This window comes from Sinocyclocheilus grahami, unplaced genomic scaffold (assembly GCF_001515645.1).
Source record: "Sinocyclocheilus grahami isolate Dianchi unplaced genomic scaffold, SAMN03320097.WGS_v1.1 scaffold1751.1, whole genome shotgun sequence".
Lineage (NCBI taxonomy): Eukaryota > Metazoa > Chordata > Actinopteri > Cypriniformes > Cyprinidae > Sinocyclocheilus > Sinocyclocheilus grahami.
Window position 1 is genome coordinate 6,218 of NW_015506930.1, and position 24,658 is coordinate 30,875.

Below are 24,658 nucleotides of genomic sequence, written 5' to 3' on the forward strand. Positions count from 1 at the left end.
GCGGCCACATTTCAAACACGATCTGACTCTGAAGTTCAGTTAGTTGTCTTCTTCTGGTGATGCTTTGTTTAAACCAACCTTCCGCCGCCTATTGGTGCACTTCCGCCACCTACTGGTCTAGAGTTATTAGGGCACATAGTGGGATTTAATCCAACAAACTAGATGCTCTTAAGTACTGTTTACTAAAGTTGTTTAGTTTAACTATTGCATCCACCTGAAAGTTCACATAACACAGTGTAATTAAGTAAATTCAACAAATTTGTCAAAATCTGTTGTTTACTCACTTTTTTTAAGTAGATTCAGTGATTACTTTTTACAGTGCATATGGCGCTACTGGGCATGCGCACAAAAATACAGTGTAATTTGTTTCACACTGTACAACAATAATTAATATTTTTTGCATTATTGTAAGGTGTAGGGTTTAGGGTTGGGGTAGGTGTAGATGTTAATAAAAAACAATCTAATAGGTAGAAAATTAAATGTCATTGTTAGTTATCCCTTCTAGCCACAACCTTTCACTTGGAAATACATCGTAACACTGAAGTCAAGCTTAGTGAATATTATGTACAGTAAGCACTAGAAGTAGAGACTTGTACTACTTGGGGTAGTGTTTTAAATAAACTTTTGCTTTTTTGTGCAAAAATTATCAAAAGGAAAGAAAAGATGCACAGTGGCACATCTTTTGCGTTGTTTTTTGTAATAATTCAATTGTTTTAATATTAATATTGTTTTAATAGAATGTTCAGTACAGTAATTGTCTGTACATCTAAATCAGTACTTTAAATGTTTTGTTGTCTAAGAGCTTCGTATAACAACTTAAAAAATATCAGTGGCATAAAACAGTAAGATATTTAATTATGTATTATGTAAGATGCTTGTAATCATTGCTTTAATTGTATTCATAATTTCTACTTAAATACAGTCATAATCTACTTATATGATTTGTATTATCTGGGAACTGTACAAATAATGTGGCATATGGACAGTACTCTTTTTATTTGTAACAAAGAAACATGCATTTTCTGTAAAGCTGTATTGAAATATGTATTGTGAAAAGCACTATACAAATAAACTAATTGTATTTGAATTCTAGATATGTATACAACTTATTTGTGTGTGTGTGTGTGTGTGTGTAGGCCTATACTGTATATATATATATATATATATATATATACAAAATTAGCTGGCCCAGATCCGGCATGGTGCTGGACCAGATCGAGCCCACATTTGGGCCAAATAACCATAAAGGAATCCGCATCTGGTCCAGAGCTGGCCCAGTTCTGGTCCAGATCCGGAAAAATTGATCCGTACCGCTATTGGCCCATTGTGCCAAAAGACACCGGCCCAAGTCCGTTGTGTGGATCTGGACCAGAACTTCTGATGGGTCTGGGCCAGAGTTGGCCCAGATGATTTTTGCTATCTGGGATCGTAAAAGGGACACTATTCACAAGCGGTGACAGAACCAGAAACTCATGTAATTGGTGCACAAAAGTTTTATTAACTAAGCACAAACACATAACTAATCTAAACAATCAAACATACAAACACTCATATATGGGCGGAGTTGCAGTGGATGAATGAAACCGTTAGAGAAACCAGAGAATGCAGTTATAGAAATTGAGTCTATCCAAAATATGTTATTCTGACTTGGTGTTGTTACTGTAAAAGCTCATCCCAATGAGAGTCCTTTGGATTATTGGATAAGGTTGAACAAAGCGGCGGATGTGCCTGAGCAGAGCCTTAGGGAGGAGGGTAGATCCTTGGAAAATTGAGGTAGAGAACTGGCTGTAATGTTTATTCGACACTGTCCTGATAAAAGCTGTCTTTAGTGTTCAAAAGCAAATCTGCACAGTTATGGACAGCTTCTGAGGTCCAAGAGAGATTGGATGAGATGTTGAGTAGGGCTGGGACCAATAAATCGATGCAGTACAATTCGTGGATCGATTCTGAGATTTTCAGAATGATCCTCTCTCGAATAAATTCTGAGCTTAGTTTTTAACAGCAGATGGCACTCTAGGTTAGTTTTTAACCGCACACTCAAATACTCACGAAAAACAGTGCTTGCCCATTCGGCTGAGTAATGTAAGTGGTTAAATGTACTTGCACATCGGCTTTTATGCTTTTTGATGCAAGATTAACGTAAACACAGCCCACTGTGAACATCCTTGTAATTCGCTTCAACCTTTTCAAACTTTATGAATGATTATTTTAGGTTCAAGTGGTGCAGAATACGGCTATTTCTAAAGCATGCAGTGCCATCTGCTGTTAAAAACTAAGCTCAGAATCATTTCAAGAGAGAATCGCGATGCCTTCAGAAAATCGATGCAAAATCATTTCTCAATGCATTGATTTATTGTCCCAGCCCTAATGTTGAGGGAGCAGAAGGCAGTAAAGCGAGCTGTGTGTCAACACACTGCTAAAGTTTCTGATTCTATGAGCGATTCATCTTCGTTTTCTCCTAATGAAAGACAGCTCGATTGGCTATCATTTTCCATTTATTAAAATGTGGGGTCAATATGACACCACACATTGAAATCTAATTTAAAATTTGATCAAACATAACTGATCAACTTTTTATTTTTAGATATTTTATTTGCATATTTAATTGCTGAGCTCTCTGAATTGAGTTCACAGAAACCATGAGAGAGCAACATAGTGTTGGCCCAGATCCGGCCCACAGCTGGGCCGTGTGACATCCATGTGGGCCGGATCTGGGCCGAAACTGGCTGCTGTCTGTGTGATTATCATGGCTGCTTGGAAATTTTTCCCAACAAAAATAACTCTCACACCATTCAAGCTCTAGTTCCAGAAGGCATTTGAAAACAATAACTAAGCATAACTATTATTTTCAAATACTTATATTTTTGTCATCATATAAATATATTTCTCTGCTGGCTATTTTGTATTTGTCTACAATTGTAAAAATGTGTGTATTGTGTTTGAAAATACATTTACATGAACCGTAGATATATGAAAGCCTGAAAAAATAAAAAATAGGCCTTCATATAACAGTAAAATAAAGAAAATACTCAGGTTTGGCCAATAAGAGATGATATTTAATTAATGTTTTTAATGATAAGTTGGCAATATTATGCCAGAGATTCATCAGGAAAAGGTAAAACAGAACAGAAAAGTATTCTGCATATAGTTTACTGTTATTGCTATGTTCTTTTTTAATTATTATTATTATTATTATTATTATTATTTATTATTTATTTTCAATTTATGTTTTTATTTAATGTTTTTGTCCAAAAAAAGAAGCTGTGGTCAAAATTACTGCAGATATCACTGGTCAAAATGTGAAACTGTGCTGTTCTTCTAAATAGGTTAAACATTTCTACCTTCATTGTCTTCTATGGGTTTTTTCATTAACACATCATCCAGTTCAGTAGCTTTTGAAAGGAGTGACCCAGTGGTTTCCTACAAGTTGCAAAATCTTTATTTGACCATCTTTTGCTCACAGCATGGTCAATCAATAATCTGACACAAAAGAACACAACCTCTGATTGAGATTCACATGAGGTACACATGGCTCCTATCTGAGGCCTGTGGTAACTTTCCATTGTTATGCATACTTTGTTTGACGAGAAGGGCGACATGTAAATTTGTTCTGGGAAAGACGGGCACAGCCAGTGTATGGAAGCTGAACACTCAGCGACATGGGCTGGACTTGAATGACCCAGATCAGTTACAGTTTTTCTCAATTGATTTGACACATGTTCTGAAAACAGTTTACACAGTGATCTGAACACTTTATAATTGTCCTAAACAGATTGTTGTTTTCATTCATTTCATACAAATTACAAATCATTTTCTCAAAACACTGTGAACAAAACTCTCAAAGGTTTTCATAAGTTAATACAACTAACCAGAACTTTAAAATATCTGAAAACGCAATTGTAGCTTCTTTTATTGGTTTTATACAAATCACAAACATTGATGTACCATTTGTCCAAACACAACAAACAAAACTCAAAAATCTGTCATATCATCAAATGCACATGGTATGTTGTCAGTTGGCCCCAAACTAACAATTGCTCGCTTAATAACACAGACAACAAAGGAAACACAGTTTGTCTAATTGTCACATATATCACAATTGCTTAAAAAGGGGAAAATATACAAAGAGCAAGAAAAAATTTGCAAAAAAAGGGGTGAAAGTCTAAATGGTTGTGGAGTGGGTAGAGAAAGGGCTGCAATGAGAGAGGGAGAAGAAGAGTGGAACAGGTAGAACAAGATGATCAGATAGGAGGATGTTACAGGAGAGGGAGAAAAGATGAGTAGAGTGGAGAGCATTGGTGTAGTGGAAAGAGCAGGAGGAGAAACTGTAATAAGACATGGACAGCAGGGTGGAAGGAGAGAGAGAAGGTACAGACAAATTTCAAATGAAATCAGTTACCCTAATTGACCATGTAAGAAATCATGACCTCTAGTTTAGAGAAGCTGGGGAACAGATCTAAAGAGTTTGTCCATACACTTCTATATAAATATTGTACTATGATTTTTGCAGAATTGTAGTCCTCTTGAGACAACTGTCCCAACATTTCATGCCCAAATTTTTTTTTTTTTAGAATTGAAGTTTGACAACATTCAGGTGGACAATCAAGTTTATTTTGAATGGAACAAGAGCATTATTGGCATGGTGGTTCAGAACAACACCACCATGCCAATAATGCTCTTACGCACGTGTGTGTGTATAGCTGTAATGAAATGTCCACTGAAGGCGAGCGTAGTGAGAACCCATGTGGTTTTATTTACAGACGTGATCCAAACATCCAAACATAATCCGAGACTAGAGACACAGACTTGACGAGGCATGAAGAGACTTGACTAGGCATGAACAGACTTGGTGAGGCATAAATAGACTAGACTCACCAACAGCGGGTTACAACTCCAATACACGACAAGGCACAATGGCAACATGATGGCTATTTATAGCAGACAATGAGGGTCACATGACAAGAACAAACCAATGGGAAACAAGACACATGACTAAGACAACCAATCAGAAATCAAAACTGATAATCACATGACAAGACAAAAACCAATGAGAACATGACACATACACAAGGCAGAGATACATGAGGGCAAGGGAAACATGACACTGACAGCATGAATCAAACTAAAAACTAAAAAATATGAAAGCAAGAACATGAAACAAACCCAAACACCACATTACATTAGTTTACATATACACAAAATATAAAAAACAAAACTCCCTGTTGAAGAACTTTGTAATACATGCATTTTCATTAGTGTATTTGTGCATCTACAGCTTAATATGTTTCAATAGAGAACAAACCTATAGATTTGATGTTAATATTTACTTTTAATAAACGCTTTAAAACATTGCTGTATGAATGTGATAGTTGTGAAGATCGCCTTTGCTGGAAAACACCTGCCAACTTATGGGGTGTTTTGATTTAAGTGTTACAACACTTATGTGTCTGACAAAGCATATGAATAAATATCCCATTGTAACATACAAGATCAAGATGATAAACACTCCTGACACACCACTACAGTTAGCATTGATAATTGAAAAATGTTCATTGGACAATTACAAAACACATTGACATTCATTATTGTTTAAAATGTTTTTAAAGTATTTGTTTCAACTATTTCAAATGTTTTTAAGACTTCGTCCAAATAAACCTCCTCTATGATGGCATGTTCTCTGATGACTTTAGTCCCATGGACAGTGAATCGTTAGCAGGCCGTCATAATCGAAACATAATTTGTAGATGGTCCCTCAGATAAACAATGATTTCACAACACTCCATAGAAGTAAGCGTGTTTATCAGCTTCTTTAAAACGTTGAGTTCTGCAGAAAAATGTGTTGTAGTTTGTGCTCATAATAGTCTGTAATTATAATTGACCGAAATTAGCCTTTTTTAATGCAGATTAACAAAGTTATTGAATGCAGAAATCCGAATGTGTGAATATAAAACCAACTTTACCCCAGTGGATCGAGTGAAGCTGTGGCCTTCTGGAACACGGGGACAATTGTTGGGGATCATAGAGTGAAGAAACATTACCCTGCCTCGCGAAAAAAATCGTGATGGCACCGACGTTGATGGCTGCCTCCACCATTCCGGACAGCGCGTTGAGTCTCCCGGGCTTTCAGCTGTTCAGAGCGGATCGCGACGCAGAATCAACGGGGAAATCACGCGGCGGCGGGACATGCTTTTACATCAATGAGAGGTGGTGTACAGATGTAACTGTGTTAAAGAAGATGTGCTGTTCAGATCTAGAAGTGCTCTTCATTAACTGTAAGCTGTTCTATTCGCCGCGGGAGTTTTGCTCATTCATTCTCTTCAGTGTCTACATTCCTCCGCAAGCGCACGTGAGCTCCACTTTACAGAAACTCGCTGATCAGATCACAAAGACAGAACAACAACACCCGGACTGTGTTTTAATAATTCTCGGGGACTTTAATAAAGCAAATCTCTCCTGTGAACTGCCAAAATACAGACAGCACATCACATGTCCCACCAGAGACAGTAATATATTGGATCACTGTTACACCACAATAAAGAATGCATATCACTCTGTCCCACGAGCAGCTTTGGGGCTCTCTGATCACTGCTTGGTTCATCTTATACCGACATACAGGCAGAAACTGAAATCAGCTAAACCTGTATTAAGGACTGTAAAAAGATGGACTAATGAAGCAGAGCAGGATTTACAAGCTTGTTTTGACCTCACTGATTGGAGCGTCTTTGAAGCTGCTGCCACCGATCTGGACAAGCTCACAGAGACTGTAACATCTTATATCAGTTTCTGTGAAGACATGTGCATTCCAACCAGGACTCACTTAACTTACAACAATGACAAACCATGGTTCACTGCAAAACTCAGACAGCTCCGTCAGGCCAAAGAAGATGCTCACAGGAAGGGGGATAATGTCTTGTATAAACAGGCTAAATACACACTGGAAAAGGAGATCAGAGTGGCAAAGAGGAATTATTCTGAAAAAATAAAGATTAAATTCTCTTCCAGTGACTCGGCATCAGTGTGGAAAAGTCTAAAAGAAATCACCAACTACAAGACACCATCCCCCAGCACTGCGGAGAATCAACACCTGGCAGACAATCTGAACGAGTTCTACTGCAGGTTTGAAAAAACACCCCACACCCGCCCTGAACACCTCTCCACACAACCATTCACACCTCCAGCAAACCCCCTCTCCCCCACACCTGCAATTCAGATCAGCGAAGAAGAGGTGAGCCAGGTCTTCCGGAAGCAGAAAAGGAGAAAAGCACCAGGCCCAGACTGTGTTACACCAGCCTGTCTGAAATCCTGTGCTGACCAGCTGGCCCCCATCTTCACACAGATCTTCAACAGATCACTGGAGCTGTGTGAAGTCCCTTCATGCTTCAAACGCTCTACCATCATCCCCATCCCAAATAAATCCAAAATTACAGGACTTGTCTACAGGCCTGTGGTTCTGACACCTGTGGTCAGGAAGTCTTTTGAAAAACTGTTGCTGGCCCACCTGAAGGACATCACTGGACCCTTGCTGGATCCTCTTCAGTTTGCCTACAGAGCAAACAGGTCTGTGGACGATGCAGTAAACATGGGACTGCATTATGTTCTGCAACATCTAGACAGACCAGAGACTTATGTGAGGATCCTGTTCGTGGACTTCAGCTCGGCCTTTAACACCATCATCCCAAACCTCCTCCTGCCCAAACTAACTCAGCTCTCTGTGCCCACCTCCGTCTGTCAGTGGATCAACAGCTTCCTGACAGACAGACAGCAGCTAGTGAGGCTGGGAAAATACACATCCAGCACCCGTACGATCAGCACTGGAGCTCCTCAGGGTTGTGTTCTCTCTCCACCGCAGAGGTTGTACTTCCTTCGCCAACTGAGGAAGTTCAACCTGTCACAGGAGCTGCTGAAACAGTTCTACTCCGCCATCATTGAATCTGCCCTCTGCACTTCTATAACTGTCTGGTTCAGCTCAGCTACCAAATCTGACCTCAGAAGACTACAGAGGGTAGTCCGGACAGCTGAGCGAATCATTGGTACAACCCTCCATTCTTTCCAAGAACTGTACTCATCCAGAGTGAGCAAAAGGGCTAGCAAAATCACTCTGGACCCCTCACATCCAGCACACTCCCTCTTTGAACTGTTGCCATCTGGTCAACGCTACAGAGCTCTGAGCACCAGAACGGCCAGACACAGGAACAGTTTCTTCCCTCAGGCAATCCATCTCATGAACACCTGACAATAACTGTGGAACACACACTATTTATTCACTCTTACGCTTATTTATCAAACACACATACTCAGTCTACATTTCAATTTGCACATAATATACCTGTACATACAACTGTCTATTGTTATATACCTGTACATACAATTGTCGATTTGTATATTTTTATTCCTTATTTACTTGTTCTATTTTATTTATTTTTATTTTTTTATTATCTGTGTTTTTTTGTTCTGTCATTCTGTTACACTGTGGAAGCTTCTGTCATGAAAACAAATTCCTCGTATGTGTAAACATACCTGGCAATAAAGCTCATTCTGATTCTGATTCTGATTCTTCTCATTCTATCCGGACATTTTTCAGTGCTCTGTCCATGACCCAAGGGTGGTGATGTAAATTATTTTCTTCATTTTCCACTGAACGTATTCTCTTAATTTTCCACTGAACATGGGAAAGCAAATAATCTTTTTTTTCCAACAAGTATAAAGACTAAACTGTTGCTCTAAAAAACTGTTGGTCATGGAACTGTGACCTGTGAACTCCCTGCAAAGGGATTCAAATACTTTATTTTGCAAGTCTATGAACATTATGACACATGAATGGACTGAGTATAATTTTTCCTGGATTTTTGAAGTGAACTTTTCAAATTTTGAGATGAAGTGAACTGATTGAAATTATTAGATCAAACTGATTGTGAATGTGAAACTTTTTAGTGCGGTAAAAGAGGGACACTGAATGTTGTTTAGGATTCAACAGAAAACAGTCACAAATTGTTGATATTTTCTTTATTGTTTTCTATATTTGATTTTATTCTGAATTGATTGAATTTGAAATCATTTCACTCTTCCTGTGAAGAAACAAAAGAAAGACACATTACAATTCATTTAATTAATCTATTAATTTCAATACTATTCATCTAAATAAATATTTCTGATTAGTTAAGCTGAAACTGTTTTGCAAAGTTTGAGTCTCTTATACTAAGGAGTGGGGGTGTGTCACCTATCCTGTCTGGGGAGGGTGGGTTTTGCAGTCTAAGACTTTTACCTTCAAAGTTATCTGAAGACACTCACTCCAGGGGCTGCCGTGTATAGAGTAAATCCTGGATCCCACTTCACCTCATCTGTAGCACCACATAGCAACACGATAGGCACCTACATATAACCACCAGTTGTACAGAGACCTAAAGCATTGGGTGGGGGGACTAAGATCCTGATACTCTTAAGTTAAGTTCTTAATATTTTCCCCCACAAGGCGGTGGCATATTCCTCTCCACAACACATGAGACCTCTGTGTGCTGATAATGCAGCCACATAAACTCTCTTTTTGGAGTATGATTGTCAGCAAACATTTCAAAAACTCCAGAATATCAGGTATAGACTTTGTTGGCATTAGTGGAAGTGCATTAGCATGGTTCAAATCGTACCTATCTGACCGCCATCAATTCGTAGCAGTGAATGAAGAGGTGTCATATCGATCACAAGTGCAGTATGCAGTACCTCAAGGCTCAGGACTAGGGCCGTTACTCTTCACGATTTACATGTTACCCTTGGGAGATATCATCAGGAAACACAGTGTTAGCTTTCACTGTTATGCTGATGACACTCAGCTCTATTTTTCTTCGCTGCCTGGCGAAACATACCAATTTGAAAAACTAACGGAATGCATAGTCGATATAAAAAACTGGATGACCAGTAATTTCTTACTGCTAATTCTGAAAAAACAGAGGTGTTAATTATCTGACCTAAAACCACTGCATGTATTAACCTAGAACACTGTCTAACACTTGATGACTGCTCTGTCAATTCTTCATCATCAGTTAGGAACTTATGTGTGCTATTTGATAGCAATCTTTCCTTCGAAAGCCACGTTTCTAGCATTTGTAAAACTGCATTTTCCCATCTCAAAAATATATCTAAATTGCAACCTATGCTCTCAATGTCAAATGCAGAAACGTTAATTCATGCGTTCATGACCTCAAGGTAAGATTATTGTAATGCTTTATTGGGTGATTGTTCTGGTCCAAAATGCAGCAGCTATAGTTCTTACTAGAACCAGGAAGTATGACCATATTAGCCCGGTTCTGTCAACACAGCACTGGCTCCCTATAAAACATAGTATAGATTTTAAAATCCTGCTAATTACTTATAAAGCCCTGAATGGTTTAGCACCTCAGTATTTGAGCAAGCTCTTATCATATTATAGTCCTCCATGTCCGCTGCGCTCTCAAAACTCTGGCAATTTGATAATACCTAGAATATCAAAATCAACTGCGGGCGGCAGATCCTTTTCCTATTTAGCTCCCAAACTCTGGAATAATCTACCTAACACTGTTCGGGAGGCAAACATACTCTGTCAGTTTAAACAGAGTTTAAGACCCATCTCTTTAACCTGGCTTACATATAACACACACACATGTCTATTACTCAAATCCGTTAAAGGATTGTTAGGCTGCATTGATTAGGTCAAACTGAACTGAAAACTTCCAGTAACACACAATGTACTTGTTACATTGTAAGAAGAATGGCATCTATGCTAATATTAGTCTCTTTCTTTCTTATTCCGAGGTCACCGTAGCCACCAGATCCAGTCCGTATCCAGCCCAGATGGTCACTGCAGTCACTCGGATCCAGTCCGTATTCAGTCCAAATGGTGGATCAGCACCTAGAGATGAACTCTATAGCCCTGAATTTCAGCGGAGACCAGGACAACTAGATGAGCCCCAGAGACAGATGCCCAGTGAAGACCTTGTCTCCTAGACGGCCATCGGGACAAGACTAAAGAACCAGATGAGCCCTCTGCACAATCTAACTTTGCTAATGCATGGATCAACCTGCTGATTCGTCTGGCCAGAGGAGAACTGGCCCCCCGACTGAGCCTGGTTTCTCCCAAGGATTTTTTCTCCATTCTGTAACCGATGGAGTTTTGGTTCCTTGCTGCTGTCGCCTCTGGCTTGCTTAGTTGGGGACACTTCATTTCCAGTGATATCGTTGACTTGATTGCACAGATACTATTTAAACTGAACTGAGCTAAACGATGACATCACTGAATTCAATGATGAACTGCATTTAACTGAAAATTTAGTGTTTACTTTTGTCCTTTTGCATTGACACACTATTTTCCTATTTGATACTGAAAAGCTGCTTTGACACAATCTGTATTGTTAAAAGTGCTATATAAATAAAGGTGACTTGACTTGACTTGACTATAGAGCAATTTTGGGGAATTATTTGATGGTTGTCACACCATTCCGAAACAAGTTTCCACCTATTCTGATATAGCATCCTATTTGATGGGGCACAACCATTTAGAACAGCGTTCCTGACCACTTGTGAACAGACCAAAAGGCTGGTATCGCCCCCAATGTACATACACACAATTTCAGAGTCTGGGGTTGGTTGTGTCATAGTTTGCCATTCAAATGTGTCAGGAGATCAGGCCTGAGATGTAAAAGCAATGGAGAAGAAACCATGGTCTGTTTGGCCAACATGGGGCTATTGGTTCTGCTATTAGAGAGATGGAATACAACTCTCCTCATTGACCAATTCTGAAATCTCAGAAGCTGGCAGGGGTTGTAGTTCTGCCAAACACTCCTGAATTTTCCCAATTCCCACGGCCAGTTCATCAACTTTACAAACAAGCTCTTTTTTGGTTTTCTTTTGTTTTGGGAGAGGAGCAGAAGTTGCTAATTTTCTTTTCATACATTGCTCCATATTAACACTGTGAGGCAGGCTCGTTGCATTCCTAGGGGCATCATGCTGCAATGGATGCATGGATCTTCCAGAACTTCCAAGATGCTCAATACCTAGAGAGCTCTCACACACACACATACAGTGTATATATATATATATATATATATATATATATATATATATATATATATATATATATATATATATATATATATATATATACAGTGGGTAATACTTAGGACCATGTGATATTTCAGTTTTTCTTTTTTAATAAATCTGCAAAAATGTCAACAATTCTGTGTTTTTCTGTCAATATAGGGTGCTGTGTGTACATTAATGAGGAAAAAAAATGAACTTAAATGATTTTAGCAAATGGCTGCAATATAACAAAGAGTGAAAAATTTAAGGGGGTCTGAATACTTTCCGTACCCACTGTATATATATATATATAACAATTATTATTAACAAAAGTTTCTGTCTGAACCTCTGGCATGGTGTCCCCGGTAGCCACAGGAGCCCTTTGCAACCGCTTATGTTGCTTATTATATAGGGCCAGCACTGGTGTTAACTTCAAATTATGACTATAGAAACAAATAAAATCTGCACTGTGAAAATGTCAACAAATTTTAAAACTAAGACAGTAGGACCTAAAGCACAATAGCCATTAACTAAACTCAAATGATAATTTCCTTGAAGTGGTTTGAATTTGTCTGTCTAAGTACAGTAATCATTCAGTCTTGAGGACTTTTTCTCTTCTGTTTTGGATATCTCCTCTCCATTTGTATAGAACATTGAGAAGAATTGGGGTAAAGCCTGCGATGCTGAGGTCCACTTATATCATGAGGATCATCCGTCTCATCATCAGTGCTGGAGATGGTAAGTGAAATTGATGTGTGTTGCTTTATATGTTTCAGAAGAGAGATTAAATGTGATCATTGTTCCTTTTTTCAATGAATGAATGAATGGTGTCATGCATTGTCCTGTTTTCCTTTCACAAAGAAGTACAATATCACCCATATTGGGCTCTGAATGTAATGCATTCTCCCCGTTGTCAGAATATTGTTTTATCTTAACCACTGGGCTATTTAAAGCCAGTAGCTTCGGTCTGCCAAACGACAGTAGCAGGGGTTGTCCCAGTAGTTTGATGAGGGATTGCTCTGTAATTCTTTTTAGAAATTAGTGGAGTTCTTGTTTCCATGATTTTCCTTAACAGTGGCAGTCAATGCTGCTTGCCTTCTTGAGGGTTCTAATGAATCTCTCAACTTCACTGCTGGGGTTTGGCCAGTAGGGGGTGATCTTGCAAAGATTAATTTCCCTCAGTAAACCTCTAATTTGCTGCTTTTTGATAGTAAATAAGGTAGTTGATGTAGTAGAGTTAAGGGATCTAGAATATGGTGATGCAGAATACGGCATTAATGTGTCTTATTAGTACTAATAAACAGCCAGAATGCAAGTAATACGCATGCAAGATATTAAGCAACTAGGTAATAGTGAATAGTGTTCCCTAATCTATCATATTACTGAAACGTTTACTATAGTTTTGCTATTATAGCTGTCGAAATTAAATAATTGTGAAAAGTGTTGATTGCAGCATTATATTTAAATAAATTTGCATTATTGTAGCCGTGCAATTGCAGTGATCTCACCATTGTAGCTTGATTTCTGCACTCTCACAAATGCTGTATAATATTTTGGCAAGAGTGCAGAACTCCCTAAGCTTGTGCTTAATTGAAGTCATTGATAGCTCCTCCAGCGTTTATAAAGGGAACATTCGTTGCTTGATTTCTGCATATAATTTAATCACAATTTAAATAACAGGTGATTTCACACTACTAAGACGTGAAGGTTACCATTTAGTAACTGGCTTGATTTACTGATGTATAAGCAGCAATAAACTACTGCAGGTCTAACAAAGAATCCACAGTGAAATGTACCAATCAAATTTAGTCTGTCCATATCACCTTGCTAAAACACCAATGGGCAGGTCAAAAACGTGGTGAAGTAGGCATTGATCTTTGTCTGTGAAGGTAATCTTGTAAATATTCATCACTATGTAATAAACAATTAATCATTTTGGCTGCTTGGTTGGAATAAAAGTTTTTTTTTGTTGTTTGTTTTTTGGCTAACAAAGTTTTGAGCTCTGAAACTTATAAGTAGAGACCTTTTATACTGTGAGAACTTAAATTTGTATTGATCTTTTGAAGCAGTTTATTGTTCTTTTGAAGGACATAATTGTGATTTTGCAGGACAATGCGGGACTTGTGAAAGAGATAATTTTACAACTATTATACTATGTAAATATTTAGTTACAATAGTTGGAAAGCCTATTTGTCATTACTTTACATGTTAACATGTTTTAAATTGCCAGTAAGCTTTATTAATTGTGACCGGTTCTGTGACTGACACTCAATTTGCCTAGGTTCAATTGATATAATGTAATTTACGCCATGGGACCTATACAGTCTACTAAATATAATGAACTGAGTAACAGGCTAGTAGGTAAAAATTGCATTTTATATCAAAATTTAAATAGTGACTAGTTTATTTTCCTTTATTAGACTATACAAACATTAAATGCATTTTACTGGATTCATCTTAAACTTGTATTTATTTATTTTTGGATCTGGTAAGTTTGATCAGGACGTTCTTATCCAATCTTGAAGAAGTCCTGGTTGATGCAGCTCTATTTAACAACTTTTGATGAAGTCCACACTCATTCCTTTGCTCCATTTACGCGGTTGTCATCAGCAGAAATATCCTCTCTATGAATGCGCTGGTTGACTATTTTCATGCTATAGCTAGAATATGATGGGAGCCATCATTTGATTTAAATGTTAATCAAAAAAACATTTTTTCAACAATATTTCTTATTGTGGTGAAAACTAATACAGACAAAATTGAAATGCAGGACACTGCTTACACCTTGCAGGGCATGGGACAAAGCTCCCAAATTAGGGATTGTGCCACAAAGTGCAGGACAGGTGGTCACCCTAGTTCATGGCCCCTTTAAATTAGGCATGTAAAGTGGGAAAATGACGCCATTAATGTAAATGATGTGCTTAGAGCTAAGTGAAGAAACAAAATGTCCAACAGAAAAAAAAAACACAACAAAGACATCTATGAGCATTATTGCAGTCAAAACAGGAGAGGAAGAGAATTTTCATTTCATTTTAATAGTAAAGAGAGAAGTTTAATAGACAGAATGACATCACCAAAACAAGTCACAATGACACAGCAGGAAGTACATGATAGTCAGAGAGGAAGTCTGTATTTTTTTTGTGTCCCCAAGCCCAAAAATATCAGTACACAAACAACTGTGTTTACAGTACTACAGGAGAAAAGAGAGCATCTGCACCATGTCTAAATAATTACCCTGATAAACTACTACAGAAAAAGATTACAGAGTGTGTAGTTATAGTTAATGTTTGAGCCCCACTTCATATCAAGTAATGCAAAAAGATACAGTAAACAAGTAACAAATGAGCGTTTTTTTTTAGTTTTCTTGAAGATTTTTTGTTTGTTTAGATTTTTTCATAAAGGATGGTTTTAAAAAGGCACCATGGAAGGTTAAAAATTAACTGGAGACACTTATAGTTCTAGAATATTCAGTGGAAATGAGAAGAATGGAAAATTATATTGTACATACCACTGGGGGAGAGAAAATATTGTTTTTCAGCTTCCCTCTTTTCATCATAACTTTGGCTTTCTGAAAAATGACACTGTAACTTACAAGACATTTTTGAACTCATAGGAATAGTCAGCCAAAAATGAAAATTGCCATCATCATCATCATCATCATCATCATCATCATCATCATCATCATCATCATCATCATCATCATCATCATCATCATCATCATCATCATCATCATCATCATCATCATCATCATCATCATCATCATCATCATGTCTCTCTAAATCTGTATGACATTTAATCTTGCAAAGTAGAAATTCTGAAGAATGTTCATGCTACTCCTTTCATTAAAAAACTTTTTGGAGATTCAAACTAGCACAATAAAAGTGGTTCATATGACTTATAATAGCTTTGTTTGAGAAAAAAAGAGAAGTAATTATTCACTGACATATGACATATTCAATGACATAAAACCTTACAGCCTCTTCTTGTGAATGCCATTAAAGAGCTTCAGCAGAGAGAAAGGTGTTCAGTGAATAAGGACTTTTGGACAGTTCCTCACACAAAACAATGATATGGTTTAGAAGGAATATGATGCATTAATTGAATTGACCACCTTTTATTCTTTTTTGTTGTTGTTATTTTAGAAACAAAATCATACTGATTTTCATTTTCTTATTTCCTTAATCAAATCCCTTCGAACAGAAAATAAATCTGCTGCTGTTATTACCTAATTAGGTAATTTTACCTTTTTCAAAATTTAATGTGATTGTGGTCACACTTTATTTTAATTCTCACTATTAACTAACTATTAAAGGTTTAATTCATCAAAAATGAAAATGCTGTCATTAATTAATCACTCTCTTGTCGTTCCAAACCCGTAAGACCTTTGTTTATCTTCGGAACACAAATTAAGATATTTTTGATGACATCCGAGAGCTTTCTGACCCTCCATAGACAGCAACACAACTACCACGTTCAAGGCCCAGAAAAGTAGTAAGGACATTGTTAAAATAGTTTATGTGACATCAGTGGTTCAACCTTAATTTTATGAAGCTACGAGAATACTTTTTTGTGCCCAAAGAAAACAAACATAATTACTTTATTAAACAATTTCTCCTCTTCCGTGTCAGTCTTCGACGTGCATTCATGAGAGTACCACAGCGCATGAGTGTGGTGCTGCTGACGCAGGACTCAGGAGCCGGCGTTCTGATGTAGAACTCGGATGGTATGTGCCTTGTTTACAAGCAGAGTAAAACACACGTTGTACATAAAACAGTCTTTGTAAACTTGCAATTTTTTGCACAGCCTTACTTATTCAAACCAGAATATACATATGATGAACTAAGAGAGATGGACGTTCTCTGTCAACAGCACCACACGCATGCGGCGTGGTACTCTCAGGAACGCACGTCAAAGATTGACAGAAGAGAAGAAATTGTTGAATAAAGTTATTTTTGTTTTCTTTGCACACAAAAAGTATTCTAGTAGCTTCAAAAAATTAAGGTTGAACCACTGATGTCACATGGACTATTTTAACGATGTCCTTACTACCTTTCTGGGCCTTGAACGTGGTAGTTGCATTGCTGCCAATGAAGCTCTCAGATTCTCAGATTACATTGACAATATCTTAATTTGTGTTCCTAAAATGAACAAAGGTCTTACAGGTTTGGAACGACATGAGTAATTAATGACAGAATATTCATTTTTGGTTGAACTAACCCTTTAACTACGACTTTTGCCTCAATAAACTCCTAATTTATTGCCTATTAATAGTTAGGAAGGTAGTTGTTAAATTTAAGTATAGTGTAGGATTAAGAGATCTAAAATATGGCCAAGCAGAATAAGGCTTTAATATGTGCTTTTTAAGTACTAATAAACATCCAATGTGCTATTAATATGCATGCTAGTTAATAGTGAGAATCGGTCCTTACGTTAAAGTGTTACCGGATTGTTTTTGAAACTAAAAGGTCCTTATTATATGGCTTTTGGCCTCTCCTCTCAATTTGCAATGATTACCTTCAGAGCCATGGACATTTAACATTATGTCTATGTTTTAAAGACATTGTAACAATGTAAAAACATAGATGTTGTTGTCTTAGAGTAGGCTGTACACATTATTTACAGTGATATGGAGATATGGATGTTTCTGTGGGCACTATTTCAACCTTAATGGCTTTAAAACACACTAAACCATTGTACAGAGAGAGAGAGAGAGAGCAAGAAAGAGAAAGAGAGATAGGGTTACACAAAGAGAATAATACAAATGGTTAATGGTGCAACAAGTTTTTTTTTTTTTTTCTTGTCATTTTTTACAAGTCAGACTATCACACTGTTCTAAAAATGACTATTTGCTGCTTGGAATTCATAAGACCAAGCTTTTAAAAAAGGTAATATGAAAAAGTCAAAATTATTGGTTGGATGTTTAAAGAGCTAAACCAACTTGCTGTGTGTTTACATTAACGTTTCTCAAATTTCTTACATATATAAAATGAATTTCAACAGCAGACCATGTGTACAAATTTAGGCGTTTGTTGTTATAATACAAACTGCAGCATATGCCCCGCATATACTATTTTTCATCAGTCACTACAAATCTATTATCAAAACACAGAAAATGGATAAAACAAATTCTCAAGCAGCAAATAGTACACTGACCATCGCTGCAAAGCCTCAAGGTCTAAAGCCTGATGGCCAAGGGGCAGCAGAGGTGATGCGTGCATTCACCCTGGTCATAAGGGCGGTGATGTTGATGTTTTCAAGACAGATAGCACCAGAGATACCTCTGTGATTGGCATGTTGATTGACACACGGAAAGTGGAAAGAGTCTACATGGACTCCCCCTGAGAATCATCATCTTCCAGAGACAGAGGCAAGAATAAATCCTAAGAGGTGAAGACAGGGTGAAATAAAGACAAATTGGAGTTATGTTTACACACTAATTTAGAGTATGGCTGTGTCCGAAATGGAATACTAGAATGCTGCTTATACAAGGTACTTTTTTGTCGGATAAGATATCAGTCAGACAGGATCGATCCTAATCCGAAATTGTGTGCTATGGGTGTTGCTGTTCAAAACAGCTCACAAAAGTGTTATAAAATAAAATGACAATAAACATTTATTAGCTACATGATACTGGATTGGAAATAAAGGTTAAGTTGAACACACTGCATTATGGAATAGAGTATTGTATGCAGCATGCCGTGTGCTCTGGTTACACTGCATTTTTGTGCAAGTGAACATACTGCAAAAAACACTAAAAATAGTATGGTAACATGCCATTCCAAACATATTCAGAAAAGAAAAAATTGTGCATTGGTGGTTTAGGTGGTTAACCTACATAGATACAAAAACTGACAAACCGTTACCTTCTGTTTGCGAGTGTTGCCGGGGCTAGTCGGAGTCGAGATGGGAGACTGCTTAGAGATGGGAGTAGAGAGCTGACTACTGGAGCCTGTTCCATTAGCTAGAGAGAGAAAGAAAAAGTGCAAATGTGAAAGAGAGAGATAGATGGAGAGAAAAGACAAATTGTGGGGTTAGGCAGGGTCTCCCCTCCTTCTGTGTGTAATCATGTTGTCAACTGTTGTCTAGCCAGCTGCTAGAGTGTGTATCTGTATGCTGGAACTCATTTACACATCTCTCTATGAACAGTGCAGGTTGCTATGATACACCAAAACTGTGTTTATATGTGAGGGTGGTGTGATCGTGTGTACAGAGCTTTCATTTTAACCAATACAAAAAAAAAAACTAAGGACCAGGTGCTAGGCCTTAAAACCATTCCAGCTAATGAATACATAAAACAGAGAAGAAAAGCCAGTCGATGTTGGAAAACCTGGATAAGGAGAAATATAAAACTTCTCTAAAAGTGCTGATCTTAGCCTTTCATGTGCTAATTGAATGCACAACTGGTCCAGATTGTTTTCTAGATTAGCCTTGCTATGTGTTCACGATCTATTAAACTTAAGGCAAAAAGATTTCAAATAGATCCATAAAGGGTTTTACCGCCAGATGGCACACAAGAACCCTTTAAAAGGGATGATCCCAGTTCAAAACAAGACTTAAGGGTTATCAGCTGCATCTGTGAAATGCAATTAATTGCCACAGATGATAATTTGGATTATTCCCTCAGTGAAAACTGTGCATAGCTAAACACTTACAATTTGGAAAGTGTATAAGGCTTAAAAGCCTAAATTTAACATTTATTATTTTGTACAAAAATGAGTGATAAATTGGGCTTTTAGTGGTGGGAATACTGTGCTAGGTGGATGAATGTCTGGTTGTGCATTGCTTTAGAGTTTGGACTTTTCAAAACCAAGGTTAACCAACAATTTTATTACACTGGTTGCAAGTTATTATAGTATATATATATAATACCTGGTGATTTGAAGAGCAAATAATATGAAGAACCAACAATATATTTCAAGAAATCGACAATCCTATACTGCTAAATATGGTTCTTGATAAGAAGAGAGGGTTTCCTGGCTAAAATGATGATACTGTTATAGGAAAAAAAAGTGTACATACAGTACACATGTACCAGCTACATACAGTACACATGTAATGTTATAGCCTAACAACAATCACTTTAAACTCCGTTTAAAAATAAATAATGATGTGAAATATAGAATGAAAAAAGACAAACTAGCAGAAAAACCAAAGGGATGTTGTAAAGACAGGAATGAAAGTTAAACAAAATATAAAATTCTCAAATATAAAATTCTCAAAATGTCTTTGTTAATTTATTTCAAAAAGAGAGCAGTGCTACACAAAACATACAAGATGGATTTTAAAACAAGGGGGGTGAGACATAAAGAAACATGAAAAGAAATTAAAAGAGATTAAAAAAGCGTTAGTCTAGCCACCAATGAGTGTGCAGTGATACAGATATTCTAATTTAAAGCACGTAGGCCATGCAAGAAATGTTAGCGTGCACAAATGAGCTATTCTTACAATTAAATATCATTGAAACAAATATTTCCTTCATGTCTTTAAATTAAAAACCTCATGAAAATCATTATTTGTTCTGTTCTGCTTTTGTCCATGTCTAGCTTTTAGTTTTAAAGTTATCTACACTGTATATAATAATTTACTCCTAATAATTATTACATTTGATACAATTTTAGCAAATATGCACATTTGAAATGTACATTTTTATTCATCCAGAAAACAATAAAAATGCTGATGACAAATCTTGTCTGCATGGGGCATGTAAAGTTTTTTTTTTTTTAGACTTAAAGTCTTGACTTCTCTGACTAGCGCAAGTATCAACTATTCAGGAAACATCTGTGAACATGTTTTTGCAGTTTGTTTGGTGAAGTTAGTAGTGCAGAAATGACACTTCAACTTCAAACTTTAAATGATTTAGAGCTCTCTTTGAGATTCTGCTGACACAAGATGGCAGGCAAGTCATGACACTGCTGACTATGGCTTGAAAGGTCAAAGATGACATATTAAAGGTTTCTTTTTTTTCTCGTAACTAAAAATATCATTACTTTCCCAGCCACCTTTGCATTTAACCCTGCCAGGGTAATAATGACATGTGACCATATGATGGTGTTGATGGTCCCCTGGCCCAATCTTCCTTGGAAGATTGAGCGATCCTTCCTCTCTAAAATATTAAACATGTAACATAGCAAATCTATCTGCTTATATCAAACTCAAAATTGTGTAACAGGCGTCTTCTCTCTTTATCTTTTAATCCTCAGAGACCCAAACACTGAAGTTTGTGTTCTTTCTTTCTTTCTTTCTTTCTTTCTTTCTTTCTTTCATCAGTGGATAAAAAGGCATGATGTTTGTGCATATTTTGTTTTTGTGCGTATTAAGTACATATATTCTGACTGCCTTTTTGATCTGTCTTTCATTAGAAGCTTTCCCAGCAAGCAAAGAATCTGAAATTTGGATATGTTCAGACATTTTCTTAAGATTAATGATCCTGGAATATTCTTACAACCTACTCATCCCTGGCATAATAGCTGAAAATGCATATTTAGAGGCATTCAGTCCAGTGGCTTTGACCTTTAAAAGTTAGCTTTTTAGTGAGCTAGAACTTCATTTAGTTTCAGAGCACTCTTTAAAGTTTAATTAGGCTGTGGTAAATTTGATCCAGTATAAGTTGCTTTTGTATGTAGTTGTAATCCACATTTAGTGGGGAAAAAAAATAATTAATTACCTGCTGTAACCAAATGTTGCAGTTTTGCTGCAGTGGGTATTTGAGGTTTAAAAATCTGCTTATTTACTGGAAGTAGCAATGCATGTATGAAACATATTGCACTGTATCATTCATTAAAGTAATTTTGAAAGTAATAGCCATTTATGCATACATAATGTTAATTGCACAGGCGGATGCAAGAATACACAAACATGAGCAATTATGAGATTATCACAGAATAACAAAAATCAAGATGTGACAAGGAGCTAAAAATCTCATAAAAACATGAAACAACAGATAATTTATAATCATTCATAATTTAACTGTAAACAGAAAATAAGCATGCTAATATAATATAATATAATATAATATCATGGAGAAGCTGTTTAGAATAAAATAAAGTGTATTATTGTAGAAAGCCTGTCAATCATCCATCCAGCTTCATTATGGAGTTAAAAGTGTGTTGAGCTGACATGAATCACATAATTATTGGCTCACTGGAATCAGCCGGAGACTTGCTGCGTCGCACGGGACCGGGACTCTTAGTAGAGCCCCTCTGTCCTTTGGGGGTCTTCATCACCCGACACTCTACAACAAGAGTAAAAGAGACAAATCAAAAGTAAAGGTATGCCTTTAAAAGTATGATGAAAAAGGCATCCTTGAAGAATACAACAAGGTAGAGAAATCACCAACTTTTGCTGACAAATTCCATGACATGAGAAAGAAGCCTTGAAAAACTTTGTGCCCTTACCCAACTTTTCCAACATGGAAATACAAACTACACACACTATCAACTTTATGTATGTATGTATGTATGCATGTATTTATTTATGTGCCAATAAAGAAATCTGAAAAGTGAAAAGAGACATTCAGAAATGCTGTCAAAACAACATGTAAACAATAATAAAAAATATAGAATGGAAAAAAAAGCACAAATCTTGTAAATTACTGACTACACTACCATTTTTGAAGTGGAGACAAAATGGGAGACAAAATGGAAATAAAAAATTATACACCGTTTTGTTAGTAGCTTGTAGTGTTAGTAATAATAAAAATTATAATATAGCTACTTTAAATCCTATGTATTTTGCAGCTTTGAAACCTACAGTTTTAAAGAAGCATCTCCAACATTGGTGATGCTCCTATTGCAGGCACAAATTAGTATATTATGTCTGCCTTTCTCTCTCTTGCAAACACACACAAAAACATTCCTCTTTGTCTGACACCTTATCTATGCCTCTGAATCTTATTGCACCCATGTGTGTCGCACATCGGCTATTTACATATGTAAATGTGATTGTGAATAATGCATTAATCTATTTGAAAGCCTGATTCTGAGAGGCTAAATGAATGACATCCAGTGGCATGCAGCTTCCTTCTGTTCTCACTACCATCTCTAACACACACAGATTGAAAGTATTACTGAGAGTGTACAGATATCTGAATTGAATTGACTAAACTCAGCTGATTCTGCATAGCAGTCAATATAGTAAAGGCATCAGTGTATAGGATGTTATAGGCTCTTGTTATACTGTATGTTATAAACTGTCTTAAATATATGTCTGTTCTTTAACACTGTCCTTGAAAATCATAACCAGTCGTCTGACTGAAAAGATTGTGATCAGCTGTATAGAAGGCTTGATATCAAGTAGGACTAAAAATACAAGGATTATTTTCATCTGCACTGTTTGATAAACAAAAAAACAACAATACCATCTATGTAGAATGACTGGAATAAAAGCTGAACTGAAATTCGTTCTTATGACAAGTGGGGCAGGGCCAAGAGCCGTGGGAGCTGCTGCTTTACTATTGTTTTGTGTTTGTTTATTTGATAATTAAAGTTTAAATGCTTGCCGGTTCCTACCTCCTTCCCTGAGCTTTTAACTTTGCTACAGGACTGAACAAAGATTATTAGCAACTACTGTAGATATTCCTTTGGTAACACTTTATAATTTTCATTAATAAATTATTAACAAACATTATATAATGCTTAACGGATCATTAGATAATACATATTCAAATAGCTAGAAATGTTTACTAATTGTTAAGGTCACCAGCTGGAGTGCCCATGAGCTCCTCCAGAGGGTACTCCACCCCAGACTGTTGTCACTCCCTCACTATGAATGAATGAATGAATGAATGAATGAAGCATTTATATAGCGCTTTATTGTGTATTGTTGTTCACCCAAAGCACTTTACAATCATGAGGAGGGTCTCTCCTCAACCACCACCAGTGTGCAGCATCCACCCGGATGAAGCGACGGCAGCCACAGTACAACGGCGCCAGTGCGCTCACCACACACCCGATATAGGTGGAGAGGAGGGAGAACTAACTAACTAACTAACTAACTAATTACATTCCCCACAATCCTTTGCCTGGACTCTTGATCACTGATTGCATTCACCTGTTTCTTGTTACCTCCATCAGTCTCACCCTATTTAAAGCCTGTTTTTTCACTCATTCATTGCTCAGTATTGTTAGCCTGTTGTGTTCCCTAATTCCGGTGTCTTTCCGTGTTTCCTAGTTCCTTGTCTTCTTGCCTAGCCTTGTCTCTTGACCTTGGACTGTTTACCTCATTTCTGATTGTTTGCTGCCTACCCTTACCTTCGCCTGTTTTGTGGATTATTCTTTTGTCTCACTCTGGATTATAACTGTTTGCTTATGTGTGACCCTGCCTGTTTGACCACTCTTTTGAATAAAGCCTGCACTTGGATCCACCAACCCCGTTGTCACGCCTCCACATTACAGAATACTGAGCCAAGTGTGTGTGTGTGAGTGCATCTTATATAGTGTGAGACAGATGGAGGTAACAAGACACAGGTGAATGCAATCAGTGAGCAAGAGTCCAGGCAAAGGATTATGAGGAATGTAGTTAGTGAGGGAGTGACAACAGTCTGGGGTGGAGTGCCCTCTGGAGGAGCTCATGGGCACTCCAGCTGGTGATCGTAACACTAATAAACTTATTTTAA

General features: G+C 37.1%; 1 protein-coding gene across 1 annotated transcript in view; it reads right to left on the reverse strand.

The window, feature by feature from the left end:
* Nucleotides 1-17,420: 17,420 nt before the first annotated feature.
* The window catches only part of LOC107572450 (neuronal migration protein doublecortin), a 107,810-nt gene continuing 100,572 nt past the window's right edge, over nucleotides 17,421-24,658 (reverse strand). Inside the window, exons 5-7 of the mRNA XM_016258873.1 lie at nucleotides 22,187-22,276; nucleotides 18,909-19,006; nucleotides 17,421-18,425 (exon numbers count right to left, since the gene is read on the reverse strand). Of these exons, the coding sequence (XP_016114359.1) occupies nucleotides 18,369-18,425; nucleotides 18,909-19,006; nucleotides 22,187-22,276 (245 nt within the window). The 3' untranslated portion in view covers nucleotides 17,421-18,368. The remainder of the gene's footprint in view (nucleotides 18,426-18,908; nucleotides 19,007-22,186; nucleotides 22,277-24,658) is intronic.